The sequence below is a fragment of the Anolis sagrei genome, chromosome 4, assembly GCF_037176765.1.
Source record: "Anolis sagrei isolate rAnoSag1 chromosome 4, rAnoSag1.mat, whole genome shotgun sequence".
NCBI classification, from domain to species: Eukaryota; Metazoa; Chordata; class Lepidosauria; order Squamata; family Dactyloidae; genus Anolis; species Anolis sagrei.
In genome coordinates this window covers 90,543,722-90,560,613 of record NC_090024.1, presented here as the reverse complement: position 1 = coordinate 90,560,613, position 16,892 = coordinate 90,543,722, and the positions used below count along the sequence as shown (strand labels likewise).

The following is a 16,892-nucleotide window of genomic DNA, read 5'->3' as shown; positions in this document are numbered from 1 at the left end:
CGGGTTTAAAAAAGTGTTTTGATATCGCGTCGGAAATGGTAAAAATAACGATTTAATTACGAAATAACGAATTAACGAACTAAAACCGACAGGCCTACTGGACATGTTTAGCCTGCAGATGAGAAGTCTGAGAGAAGATATGATGGCCATCTATAAATATGTGAGGGGAAGTCAAAGGGAGGAGGAAGCAAGCTTGTTTTCTGCTGCCCTGGAGACTAGGATGTGGAATAATGGCATCAAACGACAGGAGATTCCATCTGAACATTAGGAAGAACTTCCTGTGTGAGTTGTTCAGCAGTGGAACTCTCTGCCCCGGAGTGTGGTGGAGTCTCCTACTTTGGAGGCTTTTTAACAGGGGCTGGATGGCCATCTGTTGGGAGTGCTTTGAATGTGTTTTCCTGCTTCTTGGCAGAATGGGGTTGGACTGGATGACCCACGAAGTCTCTTCCAACTCTATGATTCTATGAAACAGTGAAGACAACTGAACCCAGGGTGGAGGATAACAAAAGGATACGGATGAAGGGATCAAAATACAGCTGTAGGATATCACCCAGATATGGAGGAAGGGAGCAGGAAGAGTACAAGAAGGAAGTTTACTGAATTGGAGGACGTTTGAACGTGCCAATTCCTCACCTAAAATCTTAGGTGAGATTGTCCAATAAGGACGGCAGTAGATGATACTGAGTATCTTACTTGATTTTGATTCTACTTGATCCTCAAAATAACGTAAGATGGATGCATCACTGGAAAAATCTCCCACATGCAATAGGTACAAAGCAGAGGTGAGCAAAGTGAGACCCTTCAGATATTGTTAGGTGAGAACCCAGCAGTCCTTGCCAGAACAGCCAATGGTGAGGGATGCTGGAGTTGTAGTCCAACATCATAAAATTGGGTCATAAAATGAACATCTCATGAAGAAGCAAGGTAATGTCAATTGATTTTACCATTATAAAACATGGAAGGCTAAAGAGCTTTTTTTGTGTGTATGTCAACAGCGACTTGAGAAACTGCAAGTCGTTTCTGGTGTGAGAGAACTGGCCGTCTGCAAGGACGTTGCCCAGGGGATGCCTGGATATTTTGATGTTTTACCATCCTCGTGGGAGGCTTCTGTCATGTCCCCACCTGAGGAGCTGGAGCTGATAGAGGGAGTTCATCCGTACTCTCCCCAGATTCGAACCTGCGACCTGTCGGTCTTCAGTCCAGCCAGCACAGGGATTTAACCCACTGCACCACTGGGGGCTAAATAGCTGCCAGCACCATTATGACGGGGGTGGGGTGGGAATGGAGAAATATGCTAAAAGTCCACCACCTTGTAGTCAAAGTCTAGGCCTGAGGATGAGTGCATGACTTTCTGTTAGTGCGTGATCATAAAAAGACCTGCACTGAACCTCAGTCTAGAGAAATAACTTAAATTCTCTGTTTACAAGTCCAGATGTTTGTCTCAAGGCCTGGACAAAGTTCATAATCTCTTGCAAACAGATATTGTCTCCTGATAAAATGAGCTCAATGGTAGAAGATTACCCATTTTGAAAAACGTGAAACAAACATCTTGGATATTTTTTACTGCTGTTAAAGGAAACTTCATACTTCTTTCTCAACAAGATGAAGGAGCCCTCAGTGGTGCAATGAGTTAAACCTTTGTGCCGGCAGGACAGGTCAGAGGTTCAAATCTGGGGAGAGCGTGAATGAGCTCCCTCTGTTAGCTCCAGCTCCCCACGTGGGGACATGAGAGAAGTCTCCCGCATGGATGGTAAATCATCAAAACATCCTGGTGTCCCCTGGGCAACGTCCTTGCAGACCACCAATTGTCTCACACCAGAAGCGACTTCTCAAGTCGCCTGTATCGCCAAAAAAAAAAAAAAACCCAGGATGAATAGTATGAACGTGGTCAAGGAGCCAATCACTTCAATCCCTCTACCTTGTGTACATCCCCAATATGCTTTCCTTAAAATGAGCACCATCATTTGTGATTTGCAAAACAAGAGTTCACCTTTGCAGTCCACTTGGAATAAAGATGAGGAAAACAGCTTGTCCTTTAAGGGATTATTACTTTTCCTGACCCAGGTTACTAACTGGTTTGCCTATTTCTTTATTTATTTATTACTATTTTTTCAGTTGTATGATTGTAAATTTTCCACACTTGACAGTAGGCAGTGCCACATATCTGGTTTATTTATACATTCTGCATCATAAGCACAACCTCAGTTTGCACTCCACAGTCGCAATAATGAACAAGTATCTATAGAAACTGCACTTTAGTTATGCTTCCTTCAGGAATGTAGTTTCAGCTTGCATTCAAATGATAGACAACCTGAATCAAAGTCTTCAACAGTCATTCACTGTGCCACACTTGTAGAAAGATCAGCTGGCATCTTGTATTATGCTATTCCTACTAGCTCCTGAAGGACAGGTGCTTGAGAAACCTAATACATCCACTATGTGCGCTTGAAATAGCATGCCCAGGAGTTACATTGTCAAGTAGAGTTTTGCAGAAGGAACAAACATTTTAGCTGAACTTCTAGATATCCTTCCTAGTTCCCTTTATTGCTTCTATGCACCAGTCTCATTTCACGTCTTTTTAAAAAAATCACTTAAACTACAGAAGAAAACAGGATGAGCATAAACACACATATATTACATCCAAAATACTTCCAAAGCTTTAGAAAAAGAAATGTTTCCTTTCTATAACTATGGCACAGATTTTTTTTAAAACCATTTATGTGCAATTTAAAAGATACAAAAAAGCCTTATTGACTAAATGACTACTTTTCACATCTTCCCCTTTGCTGTTTAAAAATAGAGAGTTATGCTTTTGCTACGTCTGGAAAAGTACTGGGTAGCTCGACTTTCTTAATCCAAAATGTTGAAATCTACTTGAACATACAGCATTTCGATTTGTAAATCTACTACTCTGTTAAGAAAGAGAGAGACAGAGAGAAGGGGGAGAGATTGTGTCCTATACTTTTACAGTAGAACCAGCTAAATAGACATCTTTGAATCTCATAACAGGATGAAATCATTACAAATTACAGCTCATTTGTTAAGTGATTATGGTGATGCATGCAGTCTTCCTTGATACTGTTACCAGCAAATAAGCATTGGATGTGCCCATACTCTACCAACAGGTCTCAAGGCCCTACTTTTTATTTTTTTATTTTTTACAGCAGACTCTGGACTATCAATCAGCTTGCCCGATGTCAGTGACTCAGTACTCGAGAACAGTCCGTGCGACAGCGCTTCGTCTCATGGCATACTGTCACCACCATATCCACCTGCCCAAATCCCTAGGAGGTTTCGCCATGGCCGTCTCCTTTCAGCCGCAGGAGATCACAGTGAAGCGCTTGGAGATGCAGGACATGTTGTGGAGGACAATTCCCAGGAGGAAGACCAGGACGCAAGCCACCAGAATGACAGTGCAAACCCCTGACCAGGTGGAGCTTTTCACTATGCCCCTCCTGTCTTGCTCCTCGTCTCCAGCCTCCTGCGGGACCCCAGCTTGCAATGGCTGCTGCTCGGTTGGGATTGTCACCACAGTGAGAGACTTTTGCTGGCTGCCAGGGAGAAGGCGACAGCCAATGTCTCCTGGCAAGAGGGACCTCTCCTTGGAGATGGGCAAGGGCAGCATGTAACACCCATTGCTAGGAAGTTTGATGAAGACTGGAGTGTGCTCTGATGTGTGGGGTATTGCAATCACAGCAATGACCTCTGGGTCATCCGGCAGCTGGGAGACGGAAAAGCCAGGCGGCAGTTTAGTGATCCCTCGGCACCACGGACACCGCAGGTCCTTCTGGCTGGTCCTCATCTGCTGAAGGCAAACTGAACAGCAGGTATGCTTGCAGTCCAGTAACTTGGGCCTCCGCCGAGGGCTGTAGTAATTGAAACAAATCTGACATTCCAGCAGAATATCCTGGGACAGAGTCTCCATTTTTGTCCGGACGTTAGGAAGAGCCAGGTAAGTCACGCCGTCCAGTGGTCCAGTCTAAAATCCAGCACCCAAAGTGGTTCTTGTGCTCCCACAGTGACTACTTTGTGTTCTTCCAATAACGAAAAGAAGATAAGAATTCCGTAAGGAAGCATCTGACTGGGACTCCGTCAGCACCTGAAAGAAATAAAATTAAAATGAACAGCTATGAAGATATAGTTGTTGAGGAAGCTTCTCAATATTTCAGGGGGTAGGAATAAGAAGTATTTTCTCTAAGCATATGAAGTACCAGACTAAGAGCATCAGCATCAGGCATGTAGCCGGGGGGGGGGGGGGGGGAGGGGGGCTTGAGGGGCTTCAGCCCCCCCCCCCCCCCAATTCTCATGGTGGTTCGCGAAAAGGCCTTACTGGTGCATTATTTAAACTGTTATGTTTATTCATATCATGATCTGATCACCATACTCAATATATCCCATATGCATGGTGGTATTGGGGTAACAATACAAAAGGTTGGCTAGGGTAGACCCTCTTTCACTCAGACTCAGCCCCCCCCCCAAACCAAACTCACCCCCCCCCCCCCCCGAATCGAAATCCTGGCTACAGGCCTGATCAGCATCATTAAAAAGACATACAATCTTGGTTGACTGTAGCTGATTATATAAAGATATTTCAAAAAAGCTTTCCAGGCTTACAGGCTGACCCTGCATATGTTTACTTAACACATGAAAGACAATTTGCATATAAAAATTAGAGGTGAGGGGTGATTTTCATGCAGACCTTAAAAATTTCATAAATCATTTGAATGAAGTGGAGATTAGTACAAGCCACATTTCAAGGGAAAAGGGGGTGGGTTTAAAAAATTCTCTGTCTGCAGATTACAAAATGCCACTTCCAGCACTCTTCCAATCACTCTCTACTGCACATTCAATGGACCCCTTAGGAAAGTCAGTATACCTCTGAATATCTGGCATTGTGATTAACAGGTTAGACAGTTTAAAAAACATCCTGTATAGACTGTAATGATTAATCTATACAATAATCCCTTGTTTGTGGTGTGCCACTCTTCACAAAAGTAATACTTACACAATGGCGTACTGGTCCCCCAACATTTGTTGTGGGAAGTGGAGAAAATATGTAGATCTGTGGTTTGGATTTTTTCTACATGCTAAAGCAGGGGTCCTCGAACTTTTTAAACAGAGGGCCAGGTCACAGTCCCTCTAACTGTTAGAGAGCCAATTTATAATTTGAAAAAAACATGAATGAATTCCTATGCACACTGCACATATCTTATTTGTAGTGCAAAAAACACTTAAAACAATACAAAAATTAAAATGAAGATAAATATAAACTTTTATATAAACTTATAAAAACAAATATAAACTTTTTAGTATATAAACAAATATAAACTTTTTAGTATTTCAATGGGAAGTGTGGGCCTGCCTTTGGCTGATTAGATAGGATTGTTGTTGTTGTGTGCTTTCAAGTTGTTTCAGACTTAGGTTGACCCTGAGCGAGGGTCAAGGTAAATGACCTTGGAGGACCATATCCCACCTCTGGGACTTAGTTTGAGGACCCCTGTGCAAGAGCATTGGTTCTCAGCCTTCTCAATGCTGCGACCCCTTAATACAGTTCCTCATGTTGTGGTGACCCCCAACCATCAAATTATTTTTGCTGCTACTTCATAACTGTCATTTTGCTACTGTTATGAATCGTAATGTAAATATCTGATATGCAGGATATATTTTCATTCACTGGACCAAATTTGGCACAAATGTGAAATGGGGTGGGGTTGAGGGGATTGATTTTGTCATTTGGGAGTTGTTGCTGGGATTTATAGTTCACCTACAATCAAATAACATTCTGAACTCCACCAAACTTGGCACACAGACCTCCCATGACCAACAGAAAATATTGGAAGGGTTTCGTGGGCACTGACCTTGAGTTTTGGAGTTTACCTACATCCAGAGAGCACTGTGGACTAAAACAATGATGTATATGGACCAAATTTGGCACAGTTACTCAATATATCCAAATGTGAAGACTGGTGGGGTTGCGGGGAATAGACCTTGACATTTGGGAGTTGTAGTTGCTGGGATTTATAGCTCACCTACAATCCAAGAGCTCCTTGAATCCCACCAATGATAGAATTGGGCCAAACTTCCCACACAGAAACTCCATGAGCAACAGAAAATACTGTGTTTTCTGATTGTCTTTGGCAACCCCTCTGACACCCCCTTGTGAACCCCTCTAGGAGTTCCAGCCCCCAGGCTGAAAAACACTGTGCTAGAGCTTTCTGCTTGAATAGGCTAATCAGCACTTTCTTTTGTGAAACATCTCCTTCACCATCTTCCCAATTTTCATTCTGCTGAAAAGAGTGTATGGACAAGCTTAAAATGTCTTTGTAAAAAGGTTTTTTTAAAAAAAAACACTGATGTATACTTGTACTGCTGTTTTAATTTCCACTCAGGGAAAGGGTAAGCAATTATTTCTCATCATACGCTCTTCCACTTCCATCAAGTTACAACAATACAATTGACCAAAGTAAGCATCTCAGGGGTGAGGCAGCTTTTTCTCATAGATTTTCTATTAAAATAAGTCTCATCAGCTCTAAACCCACCCCTAGGATGTTTGCGCTGTTGACTGTACTTATGTCATTGCATTTGTACTTACGTATTATTGTCTATATGTGGCACTTGGGAGTGCTTCTATGAGCCACCCCAAATCCCTTTGGGGAGATAGTGGTGGAGTATAAATAAAGATGATGAGGATGATGATGATGATGATTATTATTATTATTATTATTATAGTGCAATGACCGAAGACATTGATAAAATCTCTGTTAATTCCTGGTGGAATTGAAATAGCCAGTGGACTATTTCAATTCCACCAGGAATTAACAGAAGTATAATGAGTATTTGTAAGTCTTCTTGTCCTCAGTGAGAAAGGATATCCTGACTCATTATGACACATAACTGAAAAATTATCAACTTATGTAAAACAGCAAAAAAACAAAAAACAGTGTTTTTCCACCAAGATTTGTTTGTGTGTGCAAGAGAATTTAAACCATTTAGAACACACAAAATCCCATATGCTCTCAGCAAGAAGATTAAAAAATTCTGAATTTTTTCATTATTGGATATCACAATGAAATACAACCTTAAATCTTTAGGCTGAAGATTATAAACAGCATGATGCACAGACCAGGTACCATGAGTTTCTATCAATTGTCTCTTATAATGCAATAGTAAGAGAAGATCCTGATGAATATAACTGAATAGAAAAGCTAGGATAGTCCATGCTGTTGTATTTCCAGTTTCAATGTATAGTTGTGAAAGCTGGATAGTAAAAAAAGGCTGATAGGAAGAAAATCGAATTATCTGAAATGTGGTGCTAGAGAACGTATCATGAGCAACTAAAAAGATGGATGGGCCTTAGAACAAATCAAGCTTGAACTCTTCCTAGAAGCCAAGATGACTAAACTAAGACTATTACATTTTGGATGTATCATTAAAAGACATGACTCACTAAAAAAGCAATAATGCTTCGTATGGTAGATGGCTATTCCACCTGAGCTCTTCCCCCTGTCTTAGAGGACAGAGCTGTGTGGGCCACATGCTTTTCCTGTGTACTGTGGAAGACTTTAATTCTATTGCCAATGTTGAAATTAGACTGTCTAGTTCAGGCACGGGCAAACTTCGGCCCTCCAGGTGTTTTGGACTGCAAGTCCCACAATTCCTAACAGCCAGTAGGCAAGTTGGACTTTGTAATTAAAAAAAAGATATGATCTAATATTTGCCTGAAACAGGAAAATATCTTCAGGAAGTCACACTCACAGAGCCTACACAATTGTGGGCCTAGATCACACCAACAGTGCCCACCTAGCAATCGAAAACAGCTGTGAATAGAAAATAAGTAATGCTTAAAGTAGGGAGGTATTTTAATGGCACCATAAGAAAATAACAGAAAAATGCTGGTGATTTTATCAAAAAGAGGAAGTCTATGAACAAGGTTCTTCAGCATGGAGGATACCCCCTCATGGCTGGAATCGAGCACAACCTCCAAGACACCGAAGATGAGAAAAGCCTATATACCTCTATCTGTGTGCTGTGTCTGTCCTGACAGTATAAAATGACATTGAATGTTTGCCTTATGTGTGTTCTGTGATCCACCCTGAGTCCTCTTTGGGGTGAGAAGGGCGGAATATAAATATTACAAATAAATAAACAATTTGCTGCTTCTATATTGTGTGCATCAATCAGGAAGAATGTACAGAAATTGGCAGCAAAGTGAGGGACTCTGATCTAATATCTCTTGTGATCATGAATTTATTCTCCCTGTTTTAATGTCTGAAAAGGGTCATCTAGCCACCATATCATATTACCTTACACGAAAGTTGACCTTCCATATCCACAGATTTTGCACCAATTGATTCTACACCATTTATGGCTTGGTAAATATTACCAAAAGGAAAATTAAAAAAGCAAACCTTGATTTTGCCATTTTATATAAAGTCCACCATTTTACTATGTCATTATATAGAATGGGACTTGGGCATCCACAATTTTTGGTATCCACGGAAGGGGTCCCAGAAGACCCCATGGTATCTCTCTATCACTTGTTAAGCTGATGTTTCAAATAAAGTTTTTTTCCCAGAGGTAAAGCAAATAAATAGTGAGTGATTCAAGACAGAGTTGGTGCAAAGAACCTCTATCACTATGATTTGAAATATACACATATACACACTGCTTTCCCATGTCAAATTTCTACGGCTTTACTGAGTTTTACTCAGCTTTAATGAGCCAACCAACCAGGTCGCATATGAGGGCACAGCTGACTTCAGCAGCAGTCAAAACACTGTTTTATCATTAGTACTTTGGATTAACTGAAGACAGCCAAGAAAATGTTGCTGACAGAGAAGACCCAGGGCTAAAGAAGACTGTCAGGGGTATCCTTAGGACTCTTAAAGGACAGAAAGTGGGGAGAAGAAGAGAGGGCTGGGAGGCAGCGACACTCAAGTGAGACCAAAAGACAGAGACAACCAGAATCATGATTAATATCCTTGGCTAGTGCAGATCTGATAGCAGTTGAAAGCTCTGCAGGGCTGAGCTATATCTACTAATGTTAATAAAAGCTAACGGAGTATGAAAAACCATAGGCAGAAAACACCAAGCCACAGAAAGAGGTGCATTAGCAGCGAAAGAGAGTAAAAAGAGAGAAATACTTGCCTGGCATGGACTTCCTTCCCTTCTCTTTGATGTCTATGTTCATTGCTAACGTGCAGAAATGGATTCAATAAATGAGACCACAGAAATACAGAGAGAGAGATGTAAGGAGGATAACAGAACAACAGTGAAAAAATATTGAAGATTAGCACTGCTGCAACAGTAGAGCACAGCAAAAAAACAAATATGAGAGTGAGCAAGAAGTCAATGTGGGACTTGGATGCAGAATATTCTACTCAAATGCAGGTTGAAATTGCACTATGCTACTGTACTCTGCATGGGAGTGTTTTGAAACACTCTACATGGGAGTGTTTTGATACACAAAGCTTACAACTATATTTGCTTTGTTAGTTTTATGAGTGAAGATTTAAGATGGATACTAGTGCCACTCCACTATTCCCTCTGTCATAATGTCGTTGGACAACAGACATGAACTGGTGCATGAAAAGCCATTTGTGGGGCTGTCATTTTGAGCTGTACAAAAGTCTGAGCCAGTGTGAGAGACAGTTTCCTACCTCTTGAAAAGAACGGGTCATCACATTTTTCAAAAGGATTCTGGTATCTGTGCTGGCATCCTCCAGCAACTTGATCTGAACTTAGCTTTGACCTTTTATAGATTGTCATAACTGCACCTGTATTAAAACTGGCAAAAAGCCACAAAGCCTAAGCTAAGCAAGCCTAAGCAAGGATTGTCATGAATCAACCAGGCAAAGAATCTTTTCTGAAACTGTAAGCGGACATAACTCAAGTTTAGCAAGACTAGAAGTTAGGCGTGCATGTGAGAAAGAAAATTAGCAAATTGTATTTTTGACTACTGGCTCTGAACAGGGTCTTGTTAGAGCAGGTATGGGCAAACCCAGGTCTGGGGGGTGGACGAAGAGCCTTGGGCTATTTTCTCAGGCCCTCCTCTCTCTCACCATCCAAGTATTATTGTTGTTGTTATTATTATTATGACATATGCAGGATTTTGTATCACAAAATCACAAGTCAAACACTTCCCAAGCGTTTAGGACTGTGTGATGTATATTATTATTATTATTATTATTTGACTATTATTGTTGTACTCCACCTCCATTTCTACAAAGTGACTCAGGGGGGCTCAATTACGGCACAATGTGTCTGGAACAATGCAAAAAATAAACACACGATACAATAAAAAATAAAACCACAAGAATATGAAACTATTTAAACTCAAAACAACAACCAATAACCTATGGTGAGAAACTGTCATAAAACATGGCAGTCCTATCCTTCCTTCCTTCTCTCTTTCCTTCCTCCTTCCCTTCCTCCCTTCCTTCCCCCCCTCTTTCTCGATCCCTCCTTCCTTCCCTTCCAACCTTTTGTCTTTCCTTCCCTTCCTCCTTCCTTCTTGCCTTTCTTTCCTTCTCTCTTTATCCCGCCCTCTTTCCCTTCCCTCCCCCCATTCCCTTCCTTCCATCCATCCTTCTTTTCCTCCCTCCATCCCTTCTCTTTTTCCTTCCTCCTTTCCTTCTGGGGTATGTTTAACTGAGAGAAGAGAAGGTAGAGAGGGAACATGAGAACCATGTTTCAAGATTTAAAAGGGTGTCCAATTGAGGAGGAGGGGGAAAACAGACTTTCTGCTGCTCTAGAGACCAGGGCACAAAGGAACAATGGTTTCAAATGGTAGGGAAAGAGGTCGGATTGAAAATATTAGAAAGAACTTCTTGGAGAGTGGCATAGGCTGCCTCAGAGTGTGGTGGAGTCTTCTTCTCTGGAGGCTTTTCTGCAGAGGCTATCTATTGGGTGTACTTTGATTTTGCCTTCTTGTATGGCGGGGAATTATTCTTGGGGGTTTCTTCCAACTCTAGGATTCTATATCAGGAGTAGGTAATATGGAGTCTAATGGATACACTTTTTATCTCCCGTCCACCATCTCATCCTGACCAATGTTTCCCGTCTTTGAGTTTCTGCCTCCAAAAGAGAAGAGGAAGGGAGGAAAGGGCAGGGAGGGAACTTGGGGAGAATCCCCTCCCTCCTGGACCACTCACCCTGCTCCAGCCTGCCATGCGGCCCCCAAGTTGGAAGGTTTGCCCATGCCTGTGTTAGAGGAAGGAAACTGGAGGGAACTAAACCAGATTTTGGATTTTGGAAATGCTGCTGGCCATATTGGCCAGGGGATTCTGGCAATTGCTATCCAAAATATTACCAAGCACAAGGCTAAAGGATGCTTGCCACAGATGCAGGCGAAACATCAGGAGAGAATGCCTCTAGAACATGGCCATATAGGCCAAAAAAAAAAAAAAACCCCTACAGCAACCCAGTGATTCTGGCCATGAAAACCTTCGACATTACACTAAACTATTATGATCATCAACCGGGCAACTGGGAAAGCATATCAGTAAATATTCCCACGATCATTTAAAACAAGAAACAGAACACTGACAGGCAGGGACCTGGACTAGATCATTTTTGGGATACCTTCCAACTCTGCAATTCTATAATTCTAGGAGTCTTGTGTACACAGAAAACGACATGCTATGGAAGAGGCTCTAACTCTGCTTTTCCAGACGGAACACTTTCCCATGTGTATATATTTGCTTCTTTCACTCCAAAAGCTCTTTCTCATTTTTACTCTCTTTCACACAGGCACAAAGGGTTACAACACACTGAGTGTCCCTCTTAATCCTGGGAAATAACACAATTCTGAGGTCTTAGCTACTATATTCTACCATCACTAGAATTGCGGCCAGCAGCTTACTAACAGAAATTGTGGACACAATGAAGGTGTAAAATACTTCTCAATTTCAATTTGTGGAAAGACAGACTACATTAATCAATGAATTATAGACCTTCAAAGTATTTGAGATATTACATTATATCGGCTTACCTGTGTAGCCTTTTGCACAACAGCAGTGATCAACATACGAAGACTGTGTGCAGTACCCGTTGCAAGGCTCAAAGCAGAGGGCATTAAGCAAAATCTCAAAATGGCCTTGAAGTACCCCTTTCAAAGAGAGCTACACTTCTCCATTATTTTTAGCAGAACGACTAGCCATTCATGGGATTCTGATAATCTGAGATCTGACCCTTTTCAATTGAATTTCTCTCCACATCAACCTCAAAACTTCTAAGATCAATTCAGAAACATTGCCGTACATAGTCAGCATTACCTCAAAGTTAAAAAAAGTCAGAAAACTCTATGATTCCCAATATTGAAATGTTATTCATCATAGCCCACGTGCCCTAACCACAAACTAGATTCTTAACACAGTCACACAGAATGCTGAAGTTGCAAACATTTGACAAGCTTGTGCATTTATGAACGTTGCCAGGCTGCAAGGTTAATACCAAGCTTTCAGCAAGGCAGCCTATTAGAATGCTTTCCCTTTTCCCAAGGAAGTTTTATTATGCATACTCCTCGAACACATTAAGCATCCTTCGAAACCATTGCAAACTACGTATGATTTATGACAATGTTGCCCCAAGGCTGCTTGTGGGAGGTGGACAAAAAGCAGGGAAGGCTGCGTGGGTCTTCAATCCCAATGTAGAAACTAAAATACAAAGATGAGGCAGTTCACTAAATATAAACATGTGTCTGTTTAGTCCAATGGTTCTCAACCTTCCTAATGCTGCGACCCCTAAATACAGTTCCTCATGTTGTGGTGACCCCCAACCATAAAATAATTTCATTGCTACTTCATAACTGTAATGTTGCTACTGTTATTAATTGTAATGTACATATCTGATATGCAGGAGGTATTTTCATTCACTGGACCAAATTTGGCACAAATACCCAATATGCCCTAATATGAATACTTGTGTGGTTGAGGGAGATTGATTTTGTCATTTGGGAGTTGTCGTTGCTGTGATTTATAGTTCACCTACAATCAAAGAGCATTCTGAACTCCACCAGTGATGGAACTGAACCAAACTTGGTACACAGAACTCTCATGACCAACAGAAAACACTAGAAGGGTTGGTGGGCATTGACCTTGGGTTTTGGAGTTGTAGATCACCTACGCCCAGAAAGCACTATGGACTCAAACAATGATGTATCTGGACCAAAATTGGCACTAATACTAAATATGCCCAAATGTGAACACTGGTGGAGTTGGGGGAAAATAGACTTTGACACTTGGGAGTTTGCTAGGATTTATAGTTCACCTACAATCAAAGAGCATTCTGTACTCAGCCTACAATGGATTGCACCAAACTTGGCACACTACCTAAATGGCCAACATTACATACTGGTAGGGTTAGGGGGATTCTGGGAGTTGTAGTTCACCAACACTCAGAGAGCACTCTGTACCAAACCAGTGATGGAAGTAGTAAACTTGTCTCAGAAACAGCCCTCCCTTTTGCTGAGCGGCCGCTAATCATAGTGGATGAAAACTTTTGGTGGGAAGACTCTTCGTCTGTTTCCAAAAAGGAAGAGAAAATCAGGCAGAGAGATCTTGAGCCTTCTCTGTCAAAGGGGCACCTAAGACCTTAAGAAATATGTGTTTTCTGACGGTCTCTGGTGACCCCTCTGAAACCCGGCTCATGACTTCCCCAGGGGTCCTGACCTCCACAAATGCTGGTTTAGACTTTTTCAATTAAAAGCAGGAGAGAAAACGTAAATTATAATGTTGTTATCACCTTCATAAATGAGCTCGGAACTTGAGTACTGTCTTCCAAAACGGAACGTTTCTGATGCTGTTTTCAGCTCCGAGGGGTTAACTGTTTGCTTTCTCCGAATCTTCTCCTGAGAGAAAAGGACTCTCCTTATTTATAGACTTTCCTGTGGCTCTAATTGCCCACAGTATCTCAGTAGCATACAAACACAAAAGAATCTATTCCCCTGAGCAGATGAGATAGCTGTATCAACACACAAAACAGCAAAAACAAAAAGGGGAGCTTATTCGAGACGTTTTCAGACAATCTTGTAAACAGCTAGTTGCCTGTGGCAAGTAAGGAACCAGGCAAGCTTCACAAAAGGGGGCTGTCTTTTGCTTCCCTTTTGCAGGCAATTATAGGTTATGTGAGATTTCAAGTCTATCTGTAATGATTTAAAAACCTATGTGGAGATATTGGCTCAAAATAGGAACACATGTATATATGGTTTAGCATTCTGCCCAAAAAGAATCCTGACTTAGTGGAGAAAACAGAGTAGAAGAGGTAAAAACATGATCAGCTTACCTTGGTCACACTGGCAAACGAATTCTCTAGAAAAACCTCCCACCCTTTTAATGAGAACTAAGTTTGCTATTGGGTTGCTGTGAGTTTTCCAAGCAGTATGGCCATGTTCCAGAAGCATTCTCTCCTGATGTTTCACCCACATCTATGGCAAGCATCCTGTGAGGTCTGATGGAAACTAGGCAAGTAGGGATTATATATCTGTGGGATGTCCAGGGTGGGAGAAAGAACTCAGGGCCAGCGAAGAAACAATCAGAGCCAGCTAAACACCTGGCAAGAAGCAGCTGGGCTTTGAAGCTGCAAGGCTATTCAGTGCTAATCAAGTTGGCCAACTGCAACATTCACACTTGCCTTGAACAGACAAAAGTTCCTCAGGTTGAATTAGTCTGCAGTGCCTTTCATGATTCATGTTTGGGCAATTCTGTGTTTGGTGGTCCCTATGTAGACTTGTCCACAGCTGCACGGTATATGGTAGACTCCTGCAGAGGTGAGAGGATCCCACTTGTCCTTTGCTGAACAAAGCATTTGTTGGATTTTCTTAGCGGGTCTGTAAATCATTTGTATATTGTGTTTTTTCATCAGCTTCCCTTGCGATCAGTGGCTCCATTAATGTATGGTATGGTACAGTTCTTGCCATACATCAAGGCCATTAAATGCTAATCAAGGTGACCAATTGCAACATTAACACTTGCATCAAACAGACAAGAGTTCTTTTTCTCACCCTGGACTTTCCACAGATATATAAACCACACTTACCTAGTTTCCAAGAGACCTAACAACCTCTGAGGATGCCTGCCATAGATGTGGGCGAAACATCAGGAGAGAATGCTTCTGGAACATGGCCATACAGCCTGGAAAACTCACAACAACCCAGTGATTCCAGCAATGAAAGCCTTCAAAAACACATTGCTACATGAAAAGTAATAATGAATTGTTGACTTTTAATGGTTCAAGGCAGATGGCTGCAGCGCACATAGTAAAACATTGAAACTGGTTTCAAAAAATACTGGTAGGAATTTCGGATGAAGCCTAATATGCCAAAACGAAAAAGCAATACTGCATCATGATTACATCCACAGAATGTTGTTCAGAGATTTCCTAGTCAGCAAACCTTTGGTGATCTGCTGCAAGTGGTTTGCAAAGCACAAATATTCTGAAGCCTCAACATCATGCCAACTCTTTTTCAACTCAGAAGAATACAATTCTCAGGAAGTCACAAATAACTCTTGTGGTTCATAAAGGAGCTAACATGCAACTTCGAGCATTTAGGGTGCCACCAATCTTAATCTTGATTTGAAGACAGAGATAACTTTGCTGTCCCTATTCATCCTCATGAGTCTCCAAGTGTCTTCTGAACAGGTTATCTGGAGACCCATTCACACTACTGATTTAAAGCACTATTACTCTACCTTGCCATGGTTCAACCTACAGAAATACTGAGATTGGCAGATTAGAGCATCTATAATTCTTTGCCAGAGAACGTCAATGCTTCATCAAACTATGCCATAGAAGGCTATATGATTCAATCATGGCACTTAAAATCAAATAATAGTGCTATAATTCTGAAGTGAATGGAACAAGAGACAAGATTACTGCAGAGATTCTGTTCCCACTTGGATTTCTAACATGTGGAAAATTACAGGTCTATGCAATCCCATCTGTGCTAGGTGGTCCCACAGGGCTCTATCTTGCCTCTTATACTTTTAAATATCTCGAGCAGTGCTTCCTAAAGTGAGCAATATTGCAGCCTGGAGGAGCACAGGAATGATCCAGGAAGGCAGTAGTAGCCTGGGATGCAATTGGGGAACATTGAGTAAAAATAAGAAGGTGGTGGAAACAAAGAAAAAAATGGAAAATCCCTTCATACAGCTTTCATTTGTTGTGAAACTCAAAATTAATGTCTTAGTGATAACTTTAATGTCTAAATAAACATACAAAATGCAAGTCATAACTGACCACTAGTCAAGTCCACTTAACAAGTATGTATTGGCAGGCGAGTATGTTGTGCATTGTCAAGTCCAGCATGCATAGGCAAGAACATGTGCACCTAATGACTTATTTACAACTAGCTGTACTCGCCACACGTTGCTGTGGCCAACCTTCTCTTCCTCTTCCCCTTCTTCCCTCCCCTTCCTCTTTTTCCCCTTTCTTCCTTCTCTACCTATTCTTGGACTGCAACTCCCAGCAGTCCTCCTGATCGGTCTACCTACCTACCTACCTACCTACCTATCTCCACATAATCTATCTCTCTTATCTATCTGGAGGATTGGTGGGAGTAGCAGTCCAGGAATAGGAAATTGGAAATATGCAGGGATTAGGAGGCTCTCAAAGAAATCCAAGGAGAAGAAAGCTTGCAGCTTGGAAGCAGTGCATTTGAACCATCTTTCTCTCCTACAGGGCCTGGTCTAGGGAATGCTGGGAGCTGTAGTCCAAAAGAGAGTGTGGATATGCTATTGTGTGTTTTGTTTGCCAGGGGAAGTCATTTTGTGCATGCGCTGCTGCATCTTTTTGGTCTTTTTTGGCTTTTTAAGTCTCTTCTGCAGTGTTTTCGGTGTTTTTAAGAGTGATGGTCACTCGTTGGCCTGATAGGTGTCTTGTGTCCAAATTTTGTA

At 41.6% G+C, this 16,892-nt stretch overlaps 1 protein-coding gene across 5 annotated transcripts in view; it reads right to left on the bottom strand.

Annotated features, from left to right (window-relative positions):
- Positions 1-2,151: 2,151 nt before the first annotated feature.
- RNF152 (ring finger protein 152) overlaps positions 2,152-16,892 on the bottom strand; it is a 64,008-nt gene continuing 49,267 nt past the window's right edge. For all 5 annotated transcript variants that reach the window (XM_060774702.2, XM_060774704.2, XM_060774700.2 and 2 more), the window contains exon 3: positions 2,152-4,099. In XM_060774702.2, coding sequence (XP_060630685.2) covers positions 3,314-3,925 — 612 coding nt within the window. In that variant the 5' untranslated portion in view covers positions 3,926-4,099 and the 3' untranslated portion in view covers positions 2,152-3,313. The remainder of the gene's footprint in view (positions 4,100-16,892) is intronic.